Source organism: Pleurodeles waltl, chromosome 1_2 (assembly GCF_031143425.1).
Source record: "Pleurodeles waltl isolate 20211129_DDA chromosome 1_2, aPleWal1.hap1.20221129, whole genome shotgun sequence".
Lineage (NCBI taxonomy): Eukaryota > Metazoa > Chordata > Amphibia > Caudata > Salamandridae > Pleurodeles > Pleurodeles waltl.
Window position 1 is genome coordinate 627890371 of NC_090437.1, and position 26633 is coordinate 627917003.

The 26633-nt window shown below is 46.9% G+C and overlaps 1 protein-coding gene across 20 annotated transcripts in view; it reads right to left on the minus strand.

The window, feature by feature from the left end:
* BLTP1 (bridge-like lipid transfer protein family member 1) overlaps positions 1-26633 on the minus strand; it is a 1779540-nt gene that overhangs the window by 687213 nt on the left and 1065694 nt on the right. For all 20 annotated transcript variants that reach the window (XM_069242474.1, XM_069242454.1, XM_069242518.1 and 17 more), the window contains one exon: positions 7110-7215. In XM_069242474.1, coding sequence (XP_069098575.1) covers positions 7110-7215 — 106 coding nt within the window. The remainder of the gene's footprint in view (positions 1-7109; positions 7216-26633) is intronic.

The following is a 26633-nucleotide window of genomic DNA, read 5'->3' on the forward strand; positions in this document are numbered from 1 at the left end:
CACCTCTGCTCATGCAGGGGTGCCCTCACACACAGGTACTTGCACCTTACCCGCAGGCTGCAATGGCAGACCTGCCGAGACACTTTGCATGGGCTCCCATGGATGGCATAATACATGCTGCAGCCCATGGGGAATCCCTGGTGTCCCTATGTCCTGCGTACCTAGGTAACATGTAGTAGGGACTTATATGGGGGTGGGGGAGACCAGTATGCCAATTGTGGGGTGTAAAAAGTTAGAGACAACCAAATCCAGAGGGAGAGAGCACAGTGACTGGGGTCCTAGGTAGTAGGATCCAAGTAAACACAGTCAAAACACACTGACATCAGGCAAAAAGTGGGGTTAACCATGCCAAAAAGAGGGTTCTTTCCTACAATGCTGAACTCAACTTTGTGTTCACCAGTACTGAGGTTTTTTGACTGAAGGGCACTGGGTTCCTGCTAAACAGGTCCCCAGTACCAGTGTTCTTTCCCTAAAACAAGGTTAAAGGTCTAATTGTACACAACTGCCCCCCTCTCTATTACCCCTGTAAGTCCCTAGTAATTGGTACCCCTTTGTACCTAGCGCATGGGTATGAAAGGGCTGCAGCATGCAGTTTGCACCCTAAGGGACCCCTCCCAAACTTCGCACAAAGTCTGCCATTGCAGACTGCATGTCATAGTGCAAGCCATGAGTGAAACCATGAGTGAAAACACAACCTAGTCACTGCATCTAAATATATGTAAGTCACTCCTACAGCAGGACTTATAGTTCTTAGGCACGGTGCATTATTTTTGTTGTGAGTACATATCTGCATGCGCAGATACACCCCTGTGAGGTCTAGTTCAATTACTTAGACATTGAAAATGAGCAGAGAAGACATCTTAAGGTATGTAACTGGGCAGTATGAATTACCCACCTACATAATGGCTTCACTGAAACCTATGGTATTTGGTATCAAACACCTCGTCTTAATAAATCCAGACTGATGCCAGTCTTGGATTTATTGTGACATGCACAGAGAGAGCACATTAGAAGTGCCCCCGGAATCCTAGTAGTACTCAAGTGTGTTGGCTGACTGGTACAGATCAGCCTGCCACCACAGACATGTTTCTAAGCCCCTGCGGGTGAAAGCCTGCGCTCTCAGAGGCTAGAAACAAAGCCCGTTCCGGAGGAAGGTGTTTTACCTCCTTCAGCAAGATGGCTAGTGAGTCTGCATACCAAGGCCAGGGACTTCAAAGACCATGGCTTCCCCTGGAACTGGGAGTTCCCACCCACCACCCGAGGCCCATTTGGCACCAGGACAGGTAGGAAATTAGCTATACAGGTGGGCGTGGTGTACTACCAGGCTGATCACAAGGTGGGCAGCCTGATGTGCTCCACAAAAGAAGGGTGCCACCATCTTGTTTTGGTGCAACTAGGAACCATGGGACACGGTTATGACCACTTCCCACATGAAGTGGTCATAAAGTGGGTGTAGTCACCCCAAGCAAAAGTAGCCCATTGGCTACCACCCTACACTCCCCTAAATGTCCCTAAATTCAATATTTAGGTGGCCTCCTGACACCAGGAGAACAGATTCATTTGACAAAAGAAGAAGGACCAAGAATAGCCAAAGAAGCAAGAACTGTGGACTGCTGGTGGACTTTGGCCAAAATCTTGCCTGTTTACCTGCTCCAGTCCCTACAATAACGACAACCCAATTTTGTCCTGCAGCTATATGCATCCTCCAAAAGCCTTGGAAAGCCACCAGCACTTCACCAACCGTGAGCATTTCACTTGAAGTGGAGGAGTCACTTCCTTGCACCATGCAGGCAGCAACAACATCTGGTTTACCGCTGACCTCTGGGCCAACCGAGGCAGCAGTTGCCCAGGAGGAGGCCATCAAACTCCAGCAGGACTGATCCGTCTCCCCATCAAGTGAGAAGACCCAAGGACCTATCGAACTGAAATGCACCAATACACAGGGAGCCAGCCTCCTTCAGCAACCAATGCTTATTTGAGTCCAGACGGGACTCCAACGTCACAACCAGAGACCAGAGGGACATCAGCATCGCAGAGGCCATCACTGTGAGTGGAGCAGCTGCCCTGTTTTTGTACCCCCTTTGCAGGTCTACCCAAGATTTGTGGGCACCTTGACACAGCAACACCCGACGACCAAAACCTGCTGCACCTGAGCTCCACAGTCCGGGTCAATGCCAACCGACAGGGCTCCCTTGCTCCCAGGATCCTCACTGACCGAGGCCCCCATTGGGAGCACCCAGACTTGTCTCAAAGTCCCCCTCTGCAGCCCTGTTTCTAGGTGGCCCCCCTTTCGCCAACTGTGCAATGCGCAAGGCACCCCACTCGTCCAGCACCACTGTACCCGGACGCCCCAGGGCAAGTATGAAAATTAGTTATTTATTTGTAACTGCAGTTCTCCAGTATTGGCATCTTTCATAGATTCACATGCTTGAATCATTCCCCCGTTGTCGAAGTGGGAGTCCCACTGTACCATCTTACAGCAGTGTGTATAATTACCATAGGCCATAATGGCAATGAACAGTCATTTAATAGCTTATCTGCATCCTTTTTGAAAAAAGGAACAAACTTAAACTAAAACCACTCAGGAGATAGCATCCTGTAGAATACTCCCAAGCACCCTGCAACTGACAGGAGACAACCAAGAACTGTCTGCAAGGACCCCACTGAAGTAAAAGTATTTTTAAGTCTTGACCGTGAAAAAGGGTATTTGAGTAAAACTGCTACTTACTTGAAAATTTATATACAACAACAGTATTTACCTTCTTTGAAATTTTTCTGATGTTGAAACATAATATAAAAAGTATCTATATTTTTCTAAACATTGGTCTCGAGTTTCTTTATGAGTGTCTCTTATTTATGGACCTTGTATGTTCAACAAATGCTTAGCACTACCCTCTGAAAAACCTAAACTGCTCGCCCACACTACCACAAAAGAGAGCATTTGGGATTATTACTTTTAACCCCTGTAAACCAACAAGGGTTGCCTGGACTATCTGTATAGTATACCCTTACATTGGTACACTACATAAAAAGTCCATATCCTGTAACTTTGACTTCGGCATTGCAAAATCCAGATTTTTGTTTCATCAGCCATTTAACCATAGCTTCACTAAGGTGTATTCGAGATCAAGATAGCCTCACATTTACTTCTGGAGTGCACTATGATATAGAAGCATTCACAATCAACTCAGTAATTATGAGGCATCCAGGGTTGTAGGCCCTAATCATCACTACTCCACCATCATGCTTGGTGGCTGGTATGAGTTTCTTGCAGTGATGAACAAGTTACAATCAGTAATGGCTTATCTAGTAGAGACTATCTAGCTGCAAATTCCTTACAGTAGAATAGTCCCCAGGCATCAGACTGGATCCAGAAATTTTTCATGAGCAGTACTTCTGCGCGCCGGTAGGTGTGGCTTCACCCACGCTGGAAGTGATATGTGTGGGGCCTATATAGGCACCACCCCAGTGTGCTAATGTAAGTTTCTTTTCATGACTTTCTATGCCAGAAGCATGGAGCCACGAAGAATAGCTAGGGCCCTTTACTGTAAAGGGAAACAGCTCTTTACTCTGAAATCCTTTCGCAGAGTGGGTGGATGGGTCGGTAAGGAATTTGCGGCTAAACAGAATCTCTACCAGATAAGGCATTACCAAAATTAAATAACTTGCTCATCTGATAGAGACTTATAGCTGCAGATTCCTTACCGCAGAACAGATCCCTCAAGGCCTTGGGGTGTATGGCATGGCAGTTGACGCAGTTCTTGGTGTTGTGGTCAAGCTCCAGTCACCAGAGGCGCATCAAATGCCTGTCTCTCACCCACATCTGCTGATGACAGGTTCCATACAGTTTGAAAACAGCTTTCCTAGCTGACATCCTGAACCACCAGGAGACAAAGTATAGCAAAAATATTGACAAAAACACGGGGGGTCAGTCAAAAAAGACTGGAGGTAGTCCAGATCTGCGCTGACTGGCATGAAGAGAAAAGAGCTGAGGTTAGAGCGCTGGGGTTGCATCTATATAGGCACTGCACACTCACTCACTTCTGGCGCAGAAGACGCTGACAATGACACATGGAGATGAACGACACCAACTACTGGTGTGCTGGGGTACTGCTCACAAATCATTTTCTGATTGTGTCTAATGCCTGGGGATTATTCTAAGGTAAGGAATTTGTAACTAGAAATCTCTCTCAGATACACAGCGTTTGGTTTTCACCAAATAGGCTGTTGTACATTATAACCAAGCTCCACATTGGTCTCGTGCCCAGAGGGCATTGTCCTAGAGATCAAGTGGGCTTTTGCAAACCTAAGCTGTGTAGTAATGGGCTTTTTTGGAATGGAGTTGCATTTTCATGACTACCCTTCCAATAACTTTTTCAGTATTTGACTACTGATAGAATTATAAACTCTAACACTAAGCGAATTGACCTGTAGTTCTCTTCCTTTGCAATCTCTGTGAACATTATTTCAATTATATTGTCTGTTGTTGAGGTGAATTTGCTGTGACTCACACTTCTGGGAAGACTGGCAACCATCTTGGACTTTCTTCCTCTGTAAATAAGTGTGGAATGATGGACTTTGTGTTGTTTGGAAATTGCTTCATAGCCCTTCCCAGAATGTGGCCGTCACAGATCTCTTTAGACTTGGGAATATTGTGTTACCACTTGAATGCTGTACGCCGAACAGACACATTTATGCAATATGCAGGTGATATCTTTTCCTAAATATCAAGTAATCATGTCCACTAGTTTAGCAGCACCTGATTCTACTACTTTCACAACCGACAAAGAAGCAGAATGTGTGCACTTCCTTTTTCATGCAATGTATTGGGTAATCTTTTTCATTATTAAATGATGACAAAGTGAAAATTATGTGTGTTATTTGTTACAAGATATTACAGCTATGTTCTATTAAGACTTGATAAGAAATATATGCATATTAGATATGTATTTAAAACCATAGAGTATTAAATGGGTGTACTTTTTGTGCATGAGCATAACCAACAGGAGATTAGATTTATACTTAACTCTGGTCTTTTTGTTAAAACATATGTGTTCTGCTCATTAACACAAAGGCTTGTGTAGCTGATTAAAATGGTGCAGTACATGGTAAAGAGAATATCAGTTAACACTAACTCAGCAAACTAGCAAGATGAAACAAAATGATGGAAAAAGTTGGTATAGTGAGATAAATTATAAAATAAAGCAGCTGCATGTTAAAAGTAAATGTTACAATAAAAGGAAAATAATCCAGCATTTTATTTGGGGAGCTAGTGTGGAAGTATGAAACAAAAAAGCAGAGCATGAATTTACTGAGATAGAACAAGGTGAACATTTCTGTGATAAGGTGAAAGGACGAGTACGTCACTCTGAAAAGGAGGATTATCAATCTGGACTATAGTGCCAATCTTGGAGATAATCATGAAAATAGAGCTCCAAACAAGTGCTCCTTTCTTATTCACAAAATCAAGTAGCTCTGTATTACAATATGGATGTGCCACCTTGGTGTGTCCTCTGTACTGAGACAATTGACAACTAACAATAGCTATTCCATACACACAAATATTAGCAAGATGAACAGTTCAGAGACAGAAGAATTGTTAGGTGAGGCTGCATATATCTGGATAACGTGCTTAGCGGCTCCTGAAGAAATTGCCCTAAATTCATATTAGTTTACTGAATAGACAGTTCACAGAATCTCCAGGAGAGATCATATTCTTTGGGTTGGGCTACATGTGTAGACATTATTCTGTTCACTCAGATTTGAGTGAGAAAAAAAAGATTATAATTTTGACCTCTCTCGAAATACCCCAGCATAACATGTGTGACACCCTTCAGATAATGTCGTGAGCGCTCTCCACATTAATTATTTGAACTCTTAGAGATTAAGTGACCAAGTGGAGCTTTACAAGATATACAACGGCCAAAAGGCTTTAATTTGAGTTTATGTTGGTTATAATACAACAATCTTCAATGGTTCGTAAGCATTTGTATTGTATGTATACAGACTGAGTCAGTGAGTTGAACTTTGTTATTCCTTGTATGTATTATTAGCTGTTAATTGTTGTTTTAATTCATTTTTTGCAGTCAACATTCCCCTGATGAAGGACCCATGGGTCTGAAATTCACTGGGGATATGAATACAATCTTATGATCAATATATCTGTTTAATAACAAATTTATTCTACTACACAATGTTAAAAGATTGTTGAGGACATAGGAGATCTACAATGAATTTGGGAATATTGTAAACAATTTTATGCTTGATGATGAATCATGATAATTTCAGATAACCATAAAAAGAATTGAAGTATGAACAGATCTTCAAAGACAAACATCATATGTGTATAATGAATAATCAATGAGTTATTTATTAGAAACTCATTAGGCTATGCATCTTATTATTTCTATATATGGAAGAGTGATTGTTGGCTAATCTTGGAGAGCTACAAAAAATGAGGAGATTACTAGGATGACATGAGTGAACAAGACTAATACTACTGGAGATGTTCAAAGTGTTGTGCATTATACAGATCAGTAGTAACTGTTAATACATAAGATTAAGAGGACACAAAGCAATGTTAGATGATTTCGGTAGTGAGCAGAAGAGGTGGGGGTGGGAGCAGGAGGTTTCAGAGCCACGAAGAAGCAGAACCATTGTCAGACTCTGGTGACATTCACAGGGTTTTAATTCTTCTACTGATCCCTCTCAGTTTCCAGAGTCAGATGACAAAAAAGAAAAGCCATTGATGAGTACTTGAAGAAAAAACCCTCTAATGCTAGTTCACATATTCATCAATGCCTTTGTGAATAGCCCCCATAATCCTGAAGCTAGCAAATTATTGGTTTGGTGGCTTCCATTTAATGATCACTCTTTTGGCACACATGAAAACATTTTTCATACTCGTCTACATTCCAAACTTTTGAGTAAATTCATAAATTAATTAAAAAATATATGACGTACTACTACAAAAATGACTACGTCACATATCGAATTGGCACCTTAGTCTGTCAAATACCTATTTAGATGGTAAAGGTATACAAATATATGAAAAAGCACTAAACTAATTAAAACTTATTAGTTGTCCAAGTTAATAAAAAAATAACTACCTGAAACTTTCTGTATGACTTCATTGACCTCTTTCATGAATACTTTCTGAACAAATACTAAATGATTTAGAAGGTCTGTGGTAAGGTTGTGCTCAAAGGATCCAATCTATGAGAAATCCATAAAAAAGAATTATTATACTAACGTTCCAATATACACACATATGTTTGACGAAAACAATGAATCACAGTGTTTCATATTCCTGTAAACTTACCAGGCGGACACAAAGAAAAAGCAGTATTTCACAAAGATTTTTCAAGTCAGATTTTTAGTTAACAGTTCACCTATCAGCTTTGAAACCAGTCTGAAGCAAGCAAGGAGAGCGCGGTGAGCTTAAATATGTATTTATTGTAAAAAACAAACGCTGAATGCCAAGGTCTCCAAGCACGATCGGGCACGGCTGGCGGACACGCAACTGTCAAAGCCCGTTTGAATCGTGCCCCCGTCCGCCGCCTAGCAACCACACAGAAACCTGGTCGCAAGGCAGCTACGCTACTCGCGAGTACAACATTGAGTTTTTTTTTTACTGTACCATCACAACCCCCCAAAAAAACAAAAAAAAATACAAATACTAAAAACCTTGCATAAAGCCTATAGATAACCATTATCGTTGACACAGTTTTCATAGTAATAACACACTGCCTTATTGACACAGTTCCCAGGGCAATTTTCGTACTCTGTTGCTCCTGCGCACGACCGGACCCTCACCACCACTTTCATTCAGGACTGACTGTTTCACCAAACCACCACCAATTTTGTTTGGGTTCGCTTGTTCCACCAAATCTAGCCTGCTCACACCCGAGGATCCCATTTCCCTTTCAGTTTAACCACCTTGGATTTGTTCCACCACTTATTGCCCTGGACCCTTACAGCATTGCCCAAAACCAGGTCGTCCCTAACCGGTTCAGAAAATTTGGTATTGCCTTTCTTAACAAAAGTAGGCAGTTTTACAGCTACACAATCACCTTCTGCAATAGGCGACTCTTTAGCCCCTTTCTTACTGTCAAAGTATTTCTTTTGTGTAGACTGCTTGTTTTCCACATTAGCCTTCATAAAGTCAGTACGATCTCCCACCAGCATTTGTTCGAAAAACTTGGACATCCACCCAGGTTTGATTTGTGTATTAGGCTTTCTCCCTTTCAAAGCTTCAAAAGGAGATACCCCTGTGGTGGAATGAGGAGTTGTTCTGTAAAACCAAAGCATTGCCTGAACCGACGCCTGCACATCACACCCACTCTTCAATGCCCACCTGATACAGTCTCCCAACACAAGGTTGAATCTCTCCACCAAACCATTTGTGTGGGGTTGAAAAAGTGAACACCTCAAATGTTTAACTGCACCTTGCTTCAAGAATGCTTTGAACTCCTCAGACACAAATTGAACACCATTATCCAAAATGACTTCCTCTGGAAACCCCTCATTCATAAACACTTCTCTTAAGAAAGTCACAAGAGCCTTAGTGTTTGGCTCCTGTACAAATTTGACATAAGGCCATTTCGAAAAATAGTCGACCAATACGTATGCATACCGTAGCTTGCAATTGAGTGAGTGAAAAGGTCCCACCATATCGACACCCAATTTGCGCCAGGGACCTCCAGGACACTCAATATGCATAAGGGGTGGTGTCACAGGTTTCAAACTCTTGTCGGAGTTGGAACACACGGCACAATTCCTTACTAATTGCTCGATTTCACTGTCCATGCGTGGCCACCAAAAGCTGTCTCTTACTCGTCTTTTGGTCTAAGTGGCCCCCAAATGACCTTCATGCACCTTCTTCAGTAATGAACTGCTCAACACCTCCGGAGGAATGAGTTGTTAGCTCATCTGAAACTTTCCAAAATGGCTGAACCGCCATCGTCAAATCCATCTCATATGGCCAGCCCTCAACTACAAACCTCATTACCTCACACACATTGTCCTCAGCCAACTTCTCCTTCCACTCTGACTCAGAACACACGCACACCTGATCAACCTCAACAGCTGCAATCATACAACATTCATTGTCCACAATTTCATCAGACATCAGGCTAATCTGACTGGGAAATCTCGACAGATAATCTGCTCTTACATTTCTTCATTTGACTTCGAAATCATACTGCATCAACCTCGCTACTAATCTAGCAATCCTGGGTGTACCTGTTTTGTCGTTGGTCCCCTTCAAGATTGAAACTAGGGGCTTATGATCTGTTTTCAATACAAAATTCCTCCCCCACACGTAACTTATGAATATTTCAATGGCCCAAACACAGGCCAACAGCTCTTTTTCGATGACCGAATAATGCACTTCTGGTGCTCTTAATACTCTAGACGCGAAACCAATGGTGTTTTTCACACTTTCAATCTTTTGAGTCAACACCGCCCCCAATCCAACATTGCTAGCATCAACCGTTAGACAGCACTGGAATCATTGATCATACAGTTTCAGCACTTTGGCTTGAGTCAACTGGATTTTAATATCCTCAAACGCTTTTTCACATTCTGAACCCCACTCAAAACCTGGTCTTATCTTTCAATAAATTGGACAAGACTCTCACCCGACTCGCATACTCCGGTATAAATCGAGAGTAAAACTCACAAATACCTAAAAACGCTTTCACACCAGCCTTGTCAGAGCTGCCTTGATAGAATCAATCAAACCGGGTTTCGGGCTAACCCCCTCCTGACTTATCACATGACCCAAGTACTCAACCGTCGACTTCATGAACTGGCACTTTTCTCTCCTAAGAACCATGCTATGAGCCATGAATTTCTGAAACACTTGTCTTAGAATCTTGTTAAGCACCTGCTGATCAGGCGCGTGAATTAGTACATCGACCTGAAAGACCACCACATTGGAAATCCCCTTTAACAGTGTACACATAATTCTTTGAAACACCCGAGGCTGCAGATGCCAGCCCAAATGGCATGCAGCAAAATTGGAAAACACCAAAAGGAGACACGAATGCTGTTAAGTACCTGGACACCGGATCAAGTTCCACCTGATGATAGGCACTCGCTAAATCTAACTTCGTAAACATCTTCGCACCTTTAATGGTAGACAGCATTTCATTAATATTAGGTAGGGGATGTGAGTCCACCCATATTTCTCTGTTGAGTGCTCTCAAGTCCGCGCAAATTCTCAATTCCTCATTCTTTTTCCTACCTACTACTAATGGAGAAAGCCACAAAGAGGATTCAATAGGTTCTATAATCCCTTTGTTCTGTAAACTTTCCAATTCTTTTTCCAAATCTTCTCTCACGCTAAAGGGCACAGACCTAATTTTATGTTTGACTGGGGCGGTATTCACTTTCACTTTTATTTTATGTTTAAAACATTTCAACTTCCCTAATTCACCCGAAAAAACTTTAGGGAATTCATTGAGAAGGCCTTCAATCTCCTCCGTTTCTCTAAGCACTGCAACCTGTTCAGACGTACCTGGTCGCAGCACCATTCCAAACAGGCCCTGATGGAACCAACCCAAAATGTTCAACCCTCTTGCCGCTACATAGATCTTCCCATGTAAATGTCTCTCCCTAAACTCAAAAATGTCCTAAAAAAAACCTTGAAGTTCAATCTTCCTCCCTTCATAGGACACTGGAGCCCTGTCTGGTGGCTCAAGGGCACGCTCTCCCCATTTCTGCTTGAACAAGTCTAGGGTAATCAAGGTGATCCTAGCACCTGAGTCCACCAGCAAACGCACTGACTTGTCTCCTACTCTTATGCACACATACGGATCCGGACCACCAGACTTAACCACACCATCATCAACGACTAAAACCATATCCTGAACCTCCCCCATGAGGTGCTCCACCGCTTCTTCATTCTCTTCCATCACCATCATGACAGACTCTCGCTTTCCACCCTGACACACTTTGGCAAAATGCCCAACCCTGCCACAGCTCCTGCACTGGACATTCAATGCTGGGCAATTCCTAAATCCTTTTTGATGCAACATATTAGCACATCTAAAACAAACATTTCTTTGTTTGAAAAAACGTTGGAATTGGCAAGCTTATTGTTTTTCTGTCCACTTGATTTGACCACAGTCCTTTTATCATCTTTGTTAATTGACAGCGTTAACTGTGCTAGTCGTCGCCAATTCTATTTCCTTGGAGGACATGATAGAAGATTCGATGCTCTTTGCAATTCTAATCGTTTCCACCAACGTTGGATTGTCCAGCGAAGACAACTTCTGTCTGATAGATTTATCTGTACCTTGACAAATAAATTGGTCTCTGATGAGTTGATCACCCAGCACTCCAAACTGAAATTCCGCAGCCAGAAGGCACAACGCCGAAATATAAGTGTCTACATCTTCACTGGAGCGTTGTTCTCTTTTTAAAAACTTGTGCCTAGCCACCACCAAGCTGGGAGGTGCATCAAACCTGTTGCTCATTTTCTTCACAGCAATCTCATACTCATCCATGCTTGAAAATAGCTCTCCCTTCAAAGCCAATGGAATGAAGAAGACATTTTTTCCGTTCTGGTCTGTACCGTGATGGTCCTATCGCCCCCAAATACGTTTCAAAAGCATCATACCATTGCCTCCAAACTATAGGTGGTTCGCCAGGTCTCTCTAGAAATGGTGGTGGAGGCAGAACCGATTGCAGGATGCAACCCCACAAAAAGAAATTTATTGAAACACAAACTTATTTAAAATGAAGAACCCAAAAATCTCTAAAACAGAAACAAAAATGCATTCTTTGTTGTTATAACTTTTGTTTGTTCACCAAAAATATCTGTAGACCAATGAGTCCTAAATGCTTCCTAGCTGGTTGCACAGTTATATGAATAGAGCCTTGAATCTGCTCCCCTTTGTCTTTCCGCATCCTCTGGGAAATCTAGTGGTGTGTCTGTAAAGTGGTTGCAGCACTAGAGAACTGAAAACCTGCAGAGCAAATCCATACCTTGGTTTTTGTGTAGTCTTTCGATCTCCTTTGCTTGTGATGAGGTGCTTTTTACATCCGGTGGAAGTAACACCGGAGACCAAAACCACTCCCCGATGTGCTGTGATAGGCTTTTCCAAACGTGTTGGCCTGACTGGAAACACCTGTCGTCCCTTGAGCAGGACAAGATAACTGTCGATCCTGCTTGCCAACGAGGAGGACGCTGCAGGGGACGTCGTCTTCAGCCGCTTCTGGGCTGCTGAATGGGCCTGCTGCGCTCGGAGACCACGATCCTCGTCGCCAAGATGAAGCAAGCGAGGTCTCCAAGCACAACAGGGCACTGCTGGCGGACACGCAACCGCCAAAGCCCGTTTGAATCGTGCCCCCGTCCGCCACCTAGCAACCACACAGAAACCTGGTCGCGAGGCAGCTACGCTACTCGCGAGTACAACACAGTCATAATACAAAACACAATAAAACAATTGTACTATAAAGAAAAATTGGAAATAAATATATGCTAAGGTGATCAGGACACCGAGGATCTATATCAAGAACTTATCAACAGTGGCCAAGAACATGTCATTCCTGCTATTTCCATTGCAAATTCTAAACCAAATGCAAACATGTTGCACAACAGCCAAGCCACAGCCAAGCCACTCAGCATTCTCATGATCATCCAGGATAATGGATGTAGGAAAGTGCCCGTTTTGGGATGGTTACACCCCCCACCACAAGTTTTGCCTGGTATTGATGCTACCTTGACTGAGTGTGTGCTGGGATCCTGCTAACCAGGCTGGGAACCTGATAACCAGGCTCCAGCACCAGCGTTCTTTTCCTAAACTTCCCAGACAAGTTTCTGATCCTCAAGGGGTGACAGCCTTTGTGCTCTCTGGGGTCAGAAACAAAGCCTGCTCTGAGTACAGGTGCTTCACCCCCCCCTTTGCAGGAACTGTAACACTTGGCGGTCAGCCTCAAAGGCTCAGTCCTCCTGTTACAGGGCACTCCAGCTAAAGGAGATGTCCATCCCACCCGCCCACCTCCAAACCAGGCCCCCCTTTTGACGGGAGGTCCATCGGGAAAATTAGGTAAAAGAAGGAGGAGTGACTACTCCAGTAAGGACCACCCTGAAGGTGTCAAGAGCTGAAGTGACCCCCCCCCTCCTTGCAAAATCCTCCATCTTGGTTTGGAGGAAAGGAACCAATAGGGATATTAATGTGATCCCCTCTTCAAAGGGAGTGGGCACAGGAAGGGAGTAGCCACCCTCTGGACAGTAGCCATTGGCTACTGCCCTCTGAATCCTGTAATGCCCCTAAATCTAGTATCTAGGGGCACCCCTGAACCTTCCTCACCAGATTCCTGGTGACCTCAAGAAGAAAGGACTGCCAAGCCGACCCCAGCAATGAAAACTCCAGGCGACAACTGACTTGGCCCCAGCCCTACTGGCCTGTCTGCAGCTTCAAGACTCCTGCTCCAAAAAAGAGAGACATCCTGCAGGGCCATCGACCTTTACAAACCCCCAGAGGGCTACATGTCCAGCAGAGGACCATCAACTCCTGAGGACAGGAGCCCTGTCCAGAAAAAACCTCCTAGAAGGACTTCAGAACTGCTCCAGATCCGTGAGCTCTGCCCACTCTGCACCAAACGCCCATGGCCCGAGTCCATGTGGCCCACCCGTCCAGAAAAGGTCCCCAGCCGATTCTAACCTTGAGTCCACCTTGGGTGGACTCCTCCTGCCCAACACAACGACGCCAGCAGCCAGAATCCAGAGGACGCCCCTGACCGCGACCAGATCCGCCAAAGATTTGTGATGCCCAAGGAAACACCTGCACCCACAACCCCCTGGCCAGCAGGCACCTCCCCTCCTTATCCAGCCTTTGGTTTCCCGGAACAGACCCCCTGGATCCAGCCTGCAGGATCTTTTGTGACCCCCAGGGTCGCCCCCATTGAAAACCATTGGGCACCCAGATTTGTGTTTAGACCCTGCACCCGGCCATCCCTGTGCCGATGAGGGTGTGTGACCTAAAAAACCCCAACGCCTATGTCCTGGAACCGCGGGTACATACCTGCAATCTCCTTTTCAACCGAGCATCCAAGTCCTCATAGGATTCCATTGAACACCCAATGCCAACTTTGACCTCTGCACCCATCCAGCCCGTGCTGCTACACCTTTGGGGTCAGCCTAAACTTTGACTTTGAATCGTAAGCTGTGTACTTACCTGCTAACTTTGCTAACACTTTTTCCCCCAGGACTTTATTGACTCTTACGAAAAATTGCACTGTCAACTTTTGAAACAGAAAAGTGTTACTTACTTGTAAACTGCTTTATCTGCAAAAACCAAACAAAGTATATTTGATGCATATGCCTGATACCTATTTACAACTGTACTTACCTGCAACAAAGATCATCTGGTTCTAGTAATAAAGTAACAAAATATATTTTTGCGATTTAAAAACAATTGGCCTGGATTTAGTCACTGAGTGTGTGCCTGATTTCTTGACTACCCTCTGATAAGCCTAACTGCTCAACCACACTACCATGAAAGAGAGCATTAGTATTATCTACTTTAGCCTCAGTTAAGCCTGTGGGGAACACCACACCTCATTTTGGTATAGTATACACAGAGCCAGCTTCCTACAATGGATACGCCATTCAAATTGCCCTAGTGCATGATACCAGTGTAAATAGACAAGATGTCACCTCAAAAATGTACTGGCTGCATAGAAAGAAGTGAACGACTGAGGCTTTTTACCAGGTCTAGGTTACGGATGCATGCTATATCAATGGAGTGGTCCTGCGAGTTGCTTAAGGAACATTTACCCGGCAGAATGTTAAACCTAACCTGCATAAAGAGTATTCTTTCTCTTATGTTTTCCGAAGTGGTTTGATATGGTTGAGGTTTTTACTCACCTCGAATATGCATTTCTAGGCAAACACCTGGCGAGTTTCCAAACTGATTCTATTTCCTTATTCCGGCAAGACAATCTCATGATTAGCTGGAGATCCATCTAAACCTGCTCCAAAGTTCGAATTTCCAGTTTTATATAAGAAGTTGTTGGGTACTTACAATGCTCTTTCAAAGCCTTCTTTCTAGCAAATGTCTAGGATATTGAAGCCTGGGAAACATTCATTTTTCATGCATAATTGGCAGGGGATTATTCTGCTGCAATTTCTAATCAATTAAGCTATGTTAATTTGCAGTAAAATTAGAGAAGCGTGGATGAACAAAAAGTTATTTGGTAACTATCAATGAATACTCTAAATGAAGTTCCTTAACTTTTGAATCTACTTCAGACAATTGACCCGAAAACATGAAAAAGCTCTGCTGCACTGTTAAGAGGCACCACAGTTTTGACATCATTTGAGTATTACCCTAGATATATGAAAGAGCTGCCTAATGCGTCTTGCTTGTGCACCAACATTAGTCCCCTTTCTTTTTTTCTCAGCCTTTTCTCTCAGGCCGTCAAAGGTGGGAACAAGACTGAAGGCAGTGACAGTGTACTTAAACTATCTTTGGACCTTATTAACAGTTGAATGACCACTCCTCAGAATGCAGAGGCAGGAAAGACTGGTGAGAAATATACCAAGTACATAGAATACCCACCATAGTGATTGTTACAAAAGGTAAGCAATTTGTTCTGCTGATAGATACTTCTACTTGCACATTCATCACCTCCTGATTTAATACTTAAGTATTACCTCCCAGGAGAGGAGTCTGAGGGGATGTTAAAATCAAAATTCCTTGCAACACTGATCTTGTAAAATTGTCATCTCTGTGGACATCAGCATTCCCATGCTGGATATTTGTTTTGCAGCAACTTAAGTATGGACTGTAGCTCAAGCTGCTGCATAGCAATTATCCAGCATTGGAATGCCCCTAGCACCGCTGTGGAGGCAGCCTTTGCCCTGGTGGAATGGGTCCTGATTCCTTCAGGACGCTTCTTCTTATGAAGGGATTGACACCGCAGTTCTGAATGCAGAGTATAAACCAGCAACAACTGTCTACTTCAGAAATGCCATGCCCTTATTGAAGCTGGCACAGTCAGAAAAAGGCTGGTGATAGACTCAAAACTCGCGGGTCCTGTCAACAGAAAACCTGAGAGCCCTATGGGGTGCAGACAAAACCTGGACCAGCGTGAGCATCCTGAATTTGTCCTTCCACCGGGAGAAATTGAGAGATCAGAGATCTAAAAAAGGACAAAGTCATCTGCCCTTTTTCGGCACAAGGAAATAATAGGAATAACACTGAGTTTGATATCCCAGGTTTGGACCCTCTATGGCTCCTTTCTCCAAAAGAGCCTACCCTTTATACAGCAAAATGAACAAACACTCCACCGAAAACTGCTCTGATGTAGGCAGAAGAGGTGGTGGGACAAACAGGAATGGTGCAGCATAACCCCATTAGACCCGTCAGATGTTATGACTTGCCACATGTGGAGAAAATGACAACTTCTGCCTCCCTTAGAGTGGTTGTGTGCCACTAAGTGCAAACCTAACTGGCTTGTAGGTTACTGCTAAAGGGGCTGGTGACTCGGAGGTCAGCTGTCTCTGTAGGCCTGGACACTCTTTGTTGGATCCCCTACTCCGAATGCAAAAGGATTTGGGTGCCTGTTTTGGGGTAATGGATCTGGACGCTGCCTGTAAGCAAAATGCTTAACAGTGCCTAGAAAGGTGGCAAATTGTTGGGGATACTGCGTCTTGCATGTGTGAAGAGACCAAGGTGACTCGACTTTCTTTAAATCGTCAAAGGCAGTCGGCCTGCTCACCAAAAATGCGGGACCCATCAAAAGTTATATCCATGAGCGACACGTCAAATGCCAGCAAAAATGCCTGTGGATCCAATTCATGTGTGGTACTGGAGCACCACACTAGCTCAATCCACTCAGCATAAACAGTAGGTGTAGGAAAAGGGCAATGTTTGCATGGGTACCCCCTAACTTTTTGCCTTTTGTTGATGCCAGCTTTGATTGAAAGTGTGCTGGGACCCTGCTAACCAGGCCCCAGCACCAGTGTTCTTCCCTAAAACTGTACCTTTGTCTCCACAATTGGCACAGCCCTGGCACACAGATACGTTCTTTGAAAAAGGTACCCCTGGTACCAAGGGCCCTGTGACCAGGGAAGGTCCCCAAGGGCTGCAGCAGGTATTGTGCCACCCTGGGGACCGATCATCAGCACATTAACACTGCCTCACTGCTGGTGTGTGCTGGTGGGGAGAAAAAGACTAAGGAGACATGGCACTCCCCTCAGGATGCCATGCCCACAACCCACTGCCTGTGGCATAGGTAAGTCACCCCTCTAGCAGGCCTTACAGCCCTAAGGCATGGTGCACTATACCACAGGTGAGGGCATAGCTGCTTGAGCACTATGCCCCTGCAATGTCTAAATCAATTCTTAGACATTATAAGTGCAGGGTAGCCATAAAGAGTATATGGTCTGGGAGTCTGTCAAACACAAACTCCAGAGTTCCATAATGGCTACACTGAATACTGGGAAGTTTGGTATCAACTGATGCCAGTGTGAAATTTATTGTGAAATGCATTCAGAGGGAATCTTAGAGAGGCCCCTTGCATGCCAGCCCAAATGCTAGTGCTAAGCTGACCGGTCTCTGCCAGCCTGCCACTTCCAGACTAGTTTCTGGCCACATGGGGTGAGTGCCTTTGTGCACTCTGTGACCAGGAACAAAAGCCTGTCCTGGGTGGAGGTGCTTCACACCTCCCCCTGCAGGAACTGTAACATCTGGCGGTGAGCCTCAAAGGCTCAAGCCTGGTGTTACAATGCACCAGGGCACTCCAGCTAGTAGAGATACCGACCCCCGGACACAGACCCCACTTTTGGCAGCAAGTCTGGAGAAGTTAATGAGAAAAACAAGGAGTCCCCCTCCAGCCAGGAGAACCCCTAGGGTGTCCAGAGCTGAGATGAACCCTTCCTTAGAAAATCCTCTATCTTGCTTTGGAGGATTTAGCCGAAAAGGATTAGTGATGTGCCCCCCTCCCCAAAGGGAGGAGGCACAAGGAGGGTGTAGCCACCCTCAGGGACAGTAGTCATGGGCTACTGCCCTCCAGTCCAAAAACACCCTACTAAATATAGTATAGTAACCCAGGAAACCAGATTCCTGATGACCTAACAAGAAGAAGGACTGCTGACCTGAAAACCCAGCAGAGAAGAAGGAGACAACAACTGCTTTGGCCCCAGCCCTACCGGCCTGTCTCCAGATTCAAAGAACCTGCAACAGCGACGCATCCCTGGGCCCAGCGACCTCTGCCGACTCTGAGGACTGCCCTGCAAAACTCTAAGGACGAAGAAACTCCTATGGACAGCGGCTCTGTCCAAAGCAACAAAGAAGATACCATCTTTAAAGGGACTCCCACCTCACTCCTGAAGCGTGAGTCCCCAACACTCTGCACCCGGCGCTCCGGGCCCGTGTCCAGAGAAACCAACACCGCAGAGAGGACCCCCAGGCGACTCCCACGACGTGTCCACCCTGAGACAACCTCCCTGCACCCTCATGACGACGCCTGCAGAGAGAATCCAGAGGATCCCCCCAACCGCAACTGCCCAGTAACAAAGAACCTGATGCCTGGAAGAAGCACTGCATTCGCAGCCCCCAGGCCCGAGAGGAACAAACTACTGGTGCAGGAGTGACCAGCAGGCGGCCCTCATCTTTGCCCAGTCGGTGGCTGGCCCGAGAAGCCCCCCTGTGCCCTGCCTGCATCGCCCGGGTCCGTCCATTGATTCCAATACAAAACCTGACACCTTGTTAGCACACTGCACCCGGCCGCCCCTGAGGGTGTATTTTGTGTGCCTGTTTGGGACCCCCCCAGTGCTCTACAAAACACCCCTGGTCTGCTCCCCGAGGACGCAGGTACTTACCTGCTAGCAGACTAGAACCGGAGCACCCCTAGTCTCCATAGGCCCCTATGTTATTTGGGACCCTCTTTGACCTCTGCACCTGACCGGCCTTGTGTTGCTGGGTGTTTGGGGCTGACTTGAACCCACAACAGTGGGCTGCTTATGCCCCAGAGACTTGACTTGTAAATGCTTTACTTACCTGACAAACTAACCTTTACTTACCTCCCCCAGGAACTGTTGAATTTTGCAGTGTCCACTTTTAAAATAGCTTATTGACATTTTATGCTAAACTGTGTACATTACTGTGTTGATTCAAAGATCTATATTTAATTATGCAAAGTACCTTACAATTTATGTACTTACTTGAAATCCGAATCTTGTGGTTCTAAAATAAATTAACAAAATAATATTTTTCTATATAAAAACCTATTGGCTTGGAGTTAAGTCTTTGAGTGTGTGTTCCCATTTATTGCCTGTGTGTGTACAACAAATGCTTAACACTACCCTCTGATAAGCCTAACTGCTCGACCACACTACCACAAATAGAGCATTAGTATTATCTATTACTGCCACTATCAACCTCTAAGGGGAACCCCTGGTCTTTGTGCACACTATCTCTCACTTTTAGATAGTATATACAGAGCCAGGTTCCTACAGTAGGTCATGTCCAGTCCTGACCGTATGATATATTTGGCTGTATCCTGGCCATGTTGAACGGTCTGCGCCCAATTAGTGTAGAATTTCTCTAACTACTGGGAAGATTTTTGCATGGGAGTACCCACTGAGCAAACACCTAGTGCTGAATGACAATGGGTAAGGCTAGTTGATGATCCTGTTTCCAAATGCCTATATTCTTTTAAACTTTCCGTCTGGGGGGTTGTAGATAAAGAATTAAGATTAATTCTGTTCGGAGATGCCTGAAATATCACTGTCTCAGGACTATGTTGTTGCGTCAGTAAGACCGGGTCACTAGGTCACAGATCTGAGGCATCATGCCACCTGTCTTTCAGAGATGGATAAGATCGGCCAAGGGGGAGGCCTTCAACACTTTGTCCTGGCATTACCTGCCTGCAGAGTTGAAAGCAATGAATTTTGGCCGTTGGGTCATCAAGACAATCAGACATGAGGCCATTACCCTGTGTCAAGACAAATGTAATAACAGAGGAATGGGAGTTGGAGCAAGGCACGCAGCTGGAGTGTCCTTTGTCTTTTTTGCTGTATGCTTTGGTCATGCTGCCTTTGGCATGCCAACTTAAGTTAAGCCTCTCAGATTGGGAAACAGAAACATACAGCCGCAAACACCTGGTATCATTGTATGCTGATGACATTTTGGTTTATTTATTAAACCCGACAGACACCATGCCACAAAATGAGAATATTGGAAATCTTTGATACACAGTCGGGTCTGTGCATACATAAACAAAAGCCACTTGTGTTCCCACAAACACTTCCATTAATGGAGGTACTGTGGGAAACTGTGCCATTTTTTAAAATTAGAGATAATGGTGACCCACACAGAGCACAAATGGTATGAACTGAACACTGATAAATTGATAGTTAACATGCAGAAGTCATTAGATTTACGGGTCTTACTCCCCTTGTCAAAGGAAGGAAGACTAGCTATAGCAGAAATGGATGTACCTTTTGGATCCTAATGTGTATTTGATCAACTGAGGTTAGAACAGAATGCTCTGATTGAGGAAAGAAAAGAAGATGTCAGAATGGACATCTTAACAAACAGCTATGAGGAAAGAGGACAGAGGATTTCATATATTAAAGCATATGACTTAGCAGCCAATTACAGTTTGTAGCCATCTGGTTTGATCTAGAGTGGAACATGGATACCCCAAAACTGGTCCCAGGATGCTTATTGCCGGTCTAGGGAGGACCCGGCCTAGCAGTTCTGGCTGGACTGTTCCCATGTGGAGCAGGGTCAAGACTGATTTGCATATGTCTGGGTCCAAACTGGGGTGGCATGGTGAGCAAAAAAATTATAGACTGGGATGCGGCCCGAGAAATTGCCATGGCTGAGTTTAATTCAAGCATTCCATCCACTGACCTGCTGTTCTTGCACTGAATGGCATTTAGCAGAAGTAATTAATAGGAAAATTGCAGGCAGTGCTCAAGATCTAAAAATCGCTGTCTAGGAATCTAATTTATCCCCCTGATGCCACATGATAATTTCCATATGATATTAACATTTGTGGACACAAAATCAAATAACGTATTAGTAGAATCCTGAAATAACTGCATACTGTATGCAATGTATGTCAGAGGGCTAACATGTATGTACCACGCTGAGGAGATACTGTCAATTTTATATGACTGATGGCACATATGGATTGTTATTGTTTTACAAACCTTAATGAAATAAGCTTTTACCCATGAGAGCACAAGGCAGGGCTTTGTTGAACAGCTGCAAAGGTTTAGATGAGATCTGTCCGTGTGGAGAAACTTCCTTGAGGAAGACAGTTTTCACCTCAGCAGACGGTAACTGCATGCAAGTACGGAACTTTAGCTGCTGTAGCTGCTAATCTAATGACTACAACAAATGAGGCTGACATGGCAGGGACAGGGGAAGAGCCCAACCCTGTGTCAGATTAAGTGTCAAATCCACTGGCCTCTTGTAGATCCAAATAAAAATGGTCATCATTGTGGGGAAAATTAATCCCATTTAATTCAAATATCTGGTTGACTCTGTTTAGAGTCATATCTGAAAAACAGTTGGAGCACTGGACAGTGCCTTCTGGGCAAAGACACTCTTATTAGAGTTGGAAAGTACTGGAGGTGGATGTATCGAATCTGTGCTGGAATGCAACTTCGGACAAGGTTGAAACAGTTTAGTGTTGGACAGGACAATGGGATCCATGCCCTCCTTTGGTAACATGGGGGCCTGCATTAAAGTGGCAGGAACCAGCACCGATTGAGGTGCTTGGTGTCGAGACTGCTTTGAAGTCCTAGCTGAACCAGAAGTGCATTCATCAGGGACAGATAGCACTGAGGCAGTACCCCCCCCCCGCCCCGGTGTAATCTGACAGGAGACATTTGTGGATCTGCGGCACCAGAGGGAGTTGGTAGAGTGCCAAAGATAAGGCAGGGCTTCCTTAAACACCTCAATCTGTTGTGGTGCCAGTGACAGTCCAGTAAATTCAAGATGCACCTGCGCCAGCTGTGGAATTGGCTGTTCCATTGGGTACTGGGAGCAAGATCTTGAAGTACCTTGAAGTATTTCTGACTTCTTCAGAGAAGGGCATGGCTGGGGCAAAGCCTGCTAGGACTTACTCAAAGACTTGGAGTGTGACAATGACTTGTCAAAGGAGCAGCCCCAAGAGTGGGAACGGGTCCGCATCCTCAACTGCGAGGAGGAGTGGGTCTTAGACGACTTCCTGTGATGTTTGTAACAGTTCTTTGCACTCCCAGATAACCTTTGGACCCATCAGGGCACACTCCTCACATGACTGAGTGGTGGCTCAAACCAAAACACTGGAGACACACCTTGTGGAGTTCTGTCACAGACATCTGTTTCTGGTAGTTCAGACCCTGTAGATTTTGGAGGAAACATATTCCCTTGCATACTAGAGAAATATTTTCTGAGAAACTGGAGAACTCAAACTGAAGAGAAAAAGTTAAGACCTTGCCCGGATCCACATACAGAGGCACAGGAAAAGAAAGAAACTTACAAGTGCAAGCTTGTACGGCACCTATATGTTGTTCCGGCTGCCCTTTGAGGCAGTCGACATGGAGCCGCATGATGCGGAGTGTAGGAAGCTGGCCTGGTGTATGGCGGGCACCTATGGTGTTAGCACCTTATAACCAGTCTAGGCAACACCTATTAGTTAGTGAGACAGTACCTATGAATCCAGGGCTCCCCAGTGGTAGCTATGGTGAGCAGCCAAGACTTATCTATAAGAAGTGTAAAGCACTTGCAATACCACAGCAGTCACACAGCAACTTATCTCACATGAAAGGAACCACACAGTGTTACAAAAATAAAGGTACTTTATTACAGTGGCGCTGAACTAGATCACTTATAGACAGTCCCCCCAACTGGAGGTAAGTATACACTATATATACCCAATAAGTATTAGGAAATTAGCATTGGAAAATAACAAGCATTGGCAAGAAATAGCAGAAAAAAGCTAGGGCCCTGTAGGAGGGCCAAAGCATATACTAAAATAGTGGAAGCCAAAGTTAGGTCCCACACCCAAGGATGTGGAATACTTAGAAGGGAGTTGGGAGACCTTGGGACCCCAAGAGGTGAGTACCTGGATGACCTCAGTGACCAGGAGAGCACTCCCAAAGACTAATAAATGGACTTGGAAAAGGAAGACCAGGACCAGTCCAGTGGAACCCAATGGTGGATTCCAGATTTAGAGAACCTCCAAAAGAAGGTGACAGAGTCAAGTCCACGCAGGAGTGTCCAAGTGGGGCAGAAGCCACTACCCACCCTTCTGTGGATGAAGATCCGGGTTGACGAGGGAAGATGAAGGTCAGCTGTGGAGACCAGGAGCTGCAGGGAGGTCCCTGGAGTCGTGCAAAAGTTGTCCTACGCCGGGTCCGACTGGTCAGTGGTCAGGAGGAACACCAGCAAACTGCAGGGTGGTCTTTGGAGTTGTGCAGAATATTTCCCACACTGATCATAGGTCGCAGATGGTCAGTGGTCAGGAGGAACACCAACACCAACAAGCCTTGACAAATGTAAATCTGGGCAGAAGAGGATTTGCAGAAAAGAAGAGGACCAGCAAGGGACTTGACCCTTGGAGGGGAGTCCGGGATGAACCTCAGCAGTTGAGAGAGCAGCAGACGCAGTCGCAGCCCCCACCGGCAACTCACTTCCAGCAGGCACACCTGGACAGGAGTACCATGACGCTGGAGCAGCAAAGGAGAGACTGTCCTTGCAAAGATGAAGTGCTGGAGGCCGGGGCTACTTGAAGCCTGAAGATCCCTTGGAGCAGGAGCCAACAAGCCTTGGTTGCTGCAAGAATCACGGTGCACAGGGGTACTGGCCTGAAGGAAGAGGCAAGGGTTCACCGTCTCCCAAGCTGGACAGCAGGTAGAGAAGAGCCCTCCACACCGCCACTTGTGTTGGATATTCTTTCTGGAGCCGGATAGCAAAAGATCCCAGCATCCAGACATTGTTGTCTTAGGTGCCTGCAGATGCAGGGGAGTGACTTCTTCACTTCAAGGGGGGGCGTGGCCAAGGACCCGGAGATGGCGCACGCCTGAACTCTTAGCTCCGGAGGGGCCGGCGAGAAGAAAGTCAAAATCGTGCCTTCCCCGGGCCGAATGAGGTCCAGGCTGCGGGGCGAGACCAGAGGTGGGGGCCGAGCATGTGTGGGCCCCTGCGGCGACCCCGGGGGTGCCGAATCTGCCCGTCGGGGACTTCGGAGTCCGCGGGTCTGAGCACGCGGCAGAGGCCGCGGCCTTGCGTGGTGCCGCAAGCCGAGGTGGTGAGTGCGCGGACGGCACAGAACAGCGGGAGACGCCGAGCAGGCTCTCCGGCGGCGGCGGAGGTGCTGGCGGGGGCCAGGGGGCCCAGGTGAGATCGCGCACAGCTGAGGCGCACGGAGACTGTGCCACTGGATGCGGGCGGCCCCGGAATAACACAGGGGGCAGGAACGGGATCGGGGTCGCGGCCACGGACGGGGCCGCAGGTTGAGGCGGCCCGGAGGCCTTGCGTGGACCAGAGGAGAGGGCCGAGCGTGAGTGGGCCCCTGCGGCGACCCCGGGGGTGCCAAATCTGCCCGTCGGGGACTTCGGAGTCCGCGGGCCTGGGCACGCGGCAGAGGCCGCAGCCTTGCGTGGTGCCGCGAATCGAGGTGGTGAGTGCCCGGACGGCACAGAACAGCGGGAGGCACCAGGCGGGCTCTGCGGCGGAGGTGCTGGCGGGGCCCTGGGGGGCCCAGGTGAGATCGCGCACTGCTGAGGCGCACGGAGACTGAGACACTGGATACGGGCGGCCCCAGAAGAACACAGGGGGCAGGCCCGGGATCGGGGCCGCGGCCACGAGCAGGGCTGCAGGTTGAGGCGACCCGGAGGCTGAAGAAAGCGGAGGATGCCGGCGGAGACTACCAGCTGGGGTGGAGATGCCGTTTGGGTTCTGGTGGCCCAGCGGAAGACGCACTCTGACGGGTGGTGAAGTGGTGCTACTCTGGGCCACGGGCGAGGCCCCCAGGAAGGAGAGGGGACGAAGCGAGGCCAAGAGCGAGAGAGTGGCAGTGTGGAACGATTTCGAGGTAGCGACGTGACCCGGGGTCAAACTGCGAGGCCGCTTGACTTGAGGTGGGCCTTTGGGCCCTGGCACACACCGAAGAAGCGGAGAGAACGAGGGATAACGGGACCTGGTGGACCCCTGCAGACACCGATGAGCTAGATGCAGGGTGGCTGGTTCGACCGAGCCGGGGGTCGGATCGGGGTGGCCCCGGACGGAGGCGACCCGTGACCCATGGGTGTTGAATGAGTACCCGGGGCTGAGGAACCCAGAAGATAGGATCAAACAAGCGAGGAAAAAGGGCCGACTGATGAAGCTGGCGGATGGCGGATCGCGCCCCCAGGGGCGAGAGAGGGGTGGATTGCCTAAAAGGTAGAACCATGGACTCCCCCGGGCGCATTGGAGTACTGAAGATCCATAAAGGAGTAGGACTGAGCACAGAAGTGTCCCTGGTGCAACAAGGGAGACAAGCGGGAGAAAATTTAGTGCCACGATGAAGAGTGACAGTTGAGAGTCCACGACGGGCTAAAGGACCCGGAGCTGAAACAGATAGCGCTTAAACGTAGAGCGCCTGGGGAGAGACATTCCGGAGCGGAAAAACTGAAACAGCTGGGGCAGCTGTCGGGGGCCCGGGGCGAGGTCCGCTGTTGATCAGATGCCCCCCAAGAGCCGCCACAAGAACAGAACCATGGACACTGCAGCTCAGTCCGAGAGCGGTGACTCGGACCCACAGGGCCACATGCAGATCAAAGTCCAGGATACTTTAGATGAAATACTCGGGGCGATCGAAGACACCAAAACAACGTTGCAACGGGAGATCAGTCAAGTAGCTGTGGAGGTGAGCCTACTGAGAGCGGACCACCATAAACTGGCAGACAGAGTCAAAGAGACAGAAACTGTACTGGCCGAGATAGCACCAAAGCAGAAAGACCTGAGGGCTGAAGTGACCTCCCTGGCTGACAGAGTGGCGTGCCTCAAAAAAAGAGCCGAAGATGCGGAGGGGAGGAACAGAAGGAACAATGTGCGCGTGGTGGGCCTCCCGGAGGGGGCTGAGGGGGAGAACATTGTTGAATTTCTGGAGAAATGGTTCAGTACGGCAGTGGCGCCGGGGCGCTTGACCCCATTCTACACGCTGGAACGAGCACATCGGGTGCCGGCGAGACCCCTTGCTCCGGGGAGACCCCCCCGGGCCGTGATAGCTAAACTCTTACACTACAGAGACAGGGACTCCCTCCTGCAAAGGGCCAGGGAGTCGGGCCCATTTAAAGTCGCAAATGGGGAGGTGACACTGTTCCCGGACTTTACCCTGGAGGTGCAAAACAAGCGGTCTTCGTTTCTGGCAGTTAAGAGAGCCCTAAGAGAGGAGGGAATCCAGTATTCGCTACTCTACCCAGCCAGATTGAGAGTGATACTGGAAGGGAAGACAACATTCCTCCAATCCCCTGAGGAGGCATGGGAATGGCTTGAGTCACGTGGCCCCCAGGCGGGGGGGTCCCACTGGAGAGGGCCCGACCGGTGGCAATGCTCGCCGAGCCCTGAAGGGAAGGAAGACCAGAGACCGCAGACGACTGGCGCCCACACAAACACAGAAAGAGAAAGGCA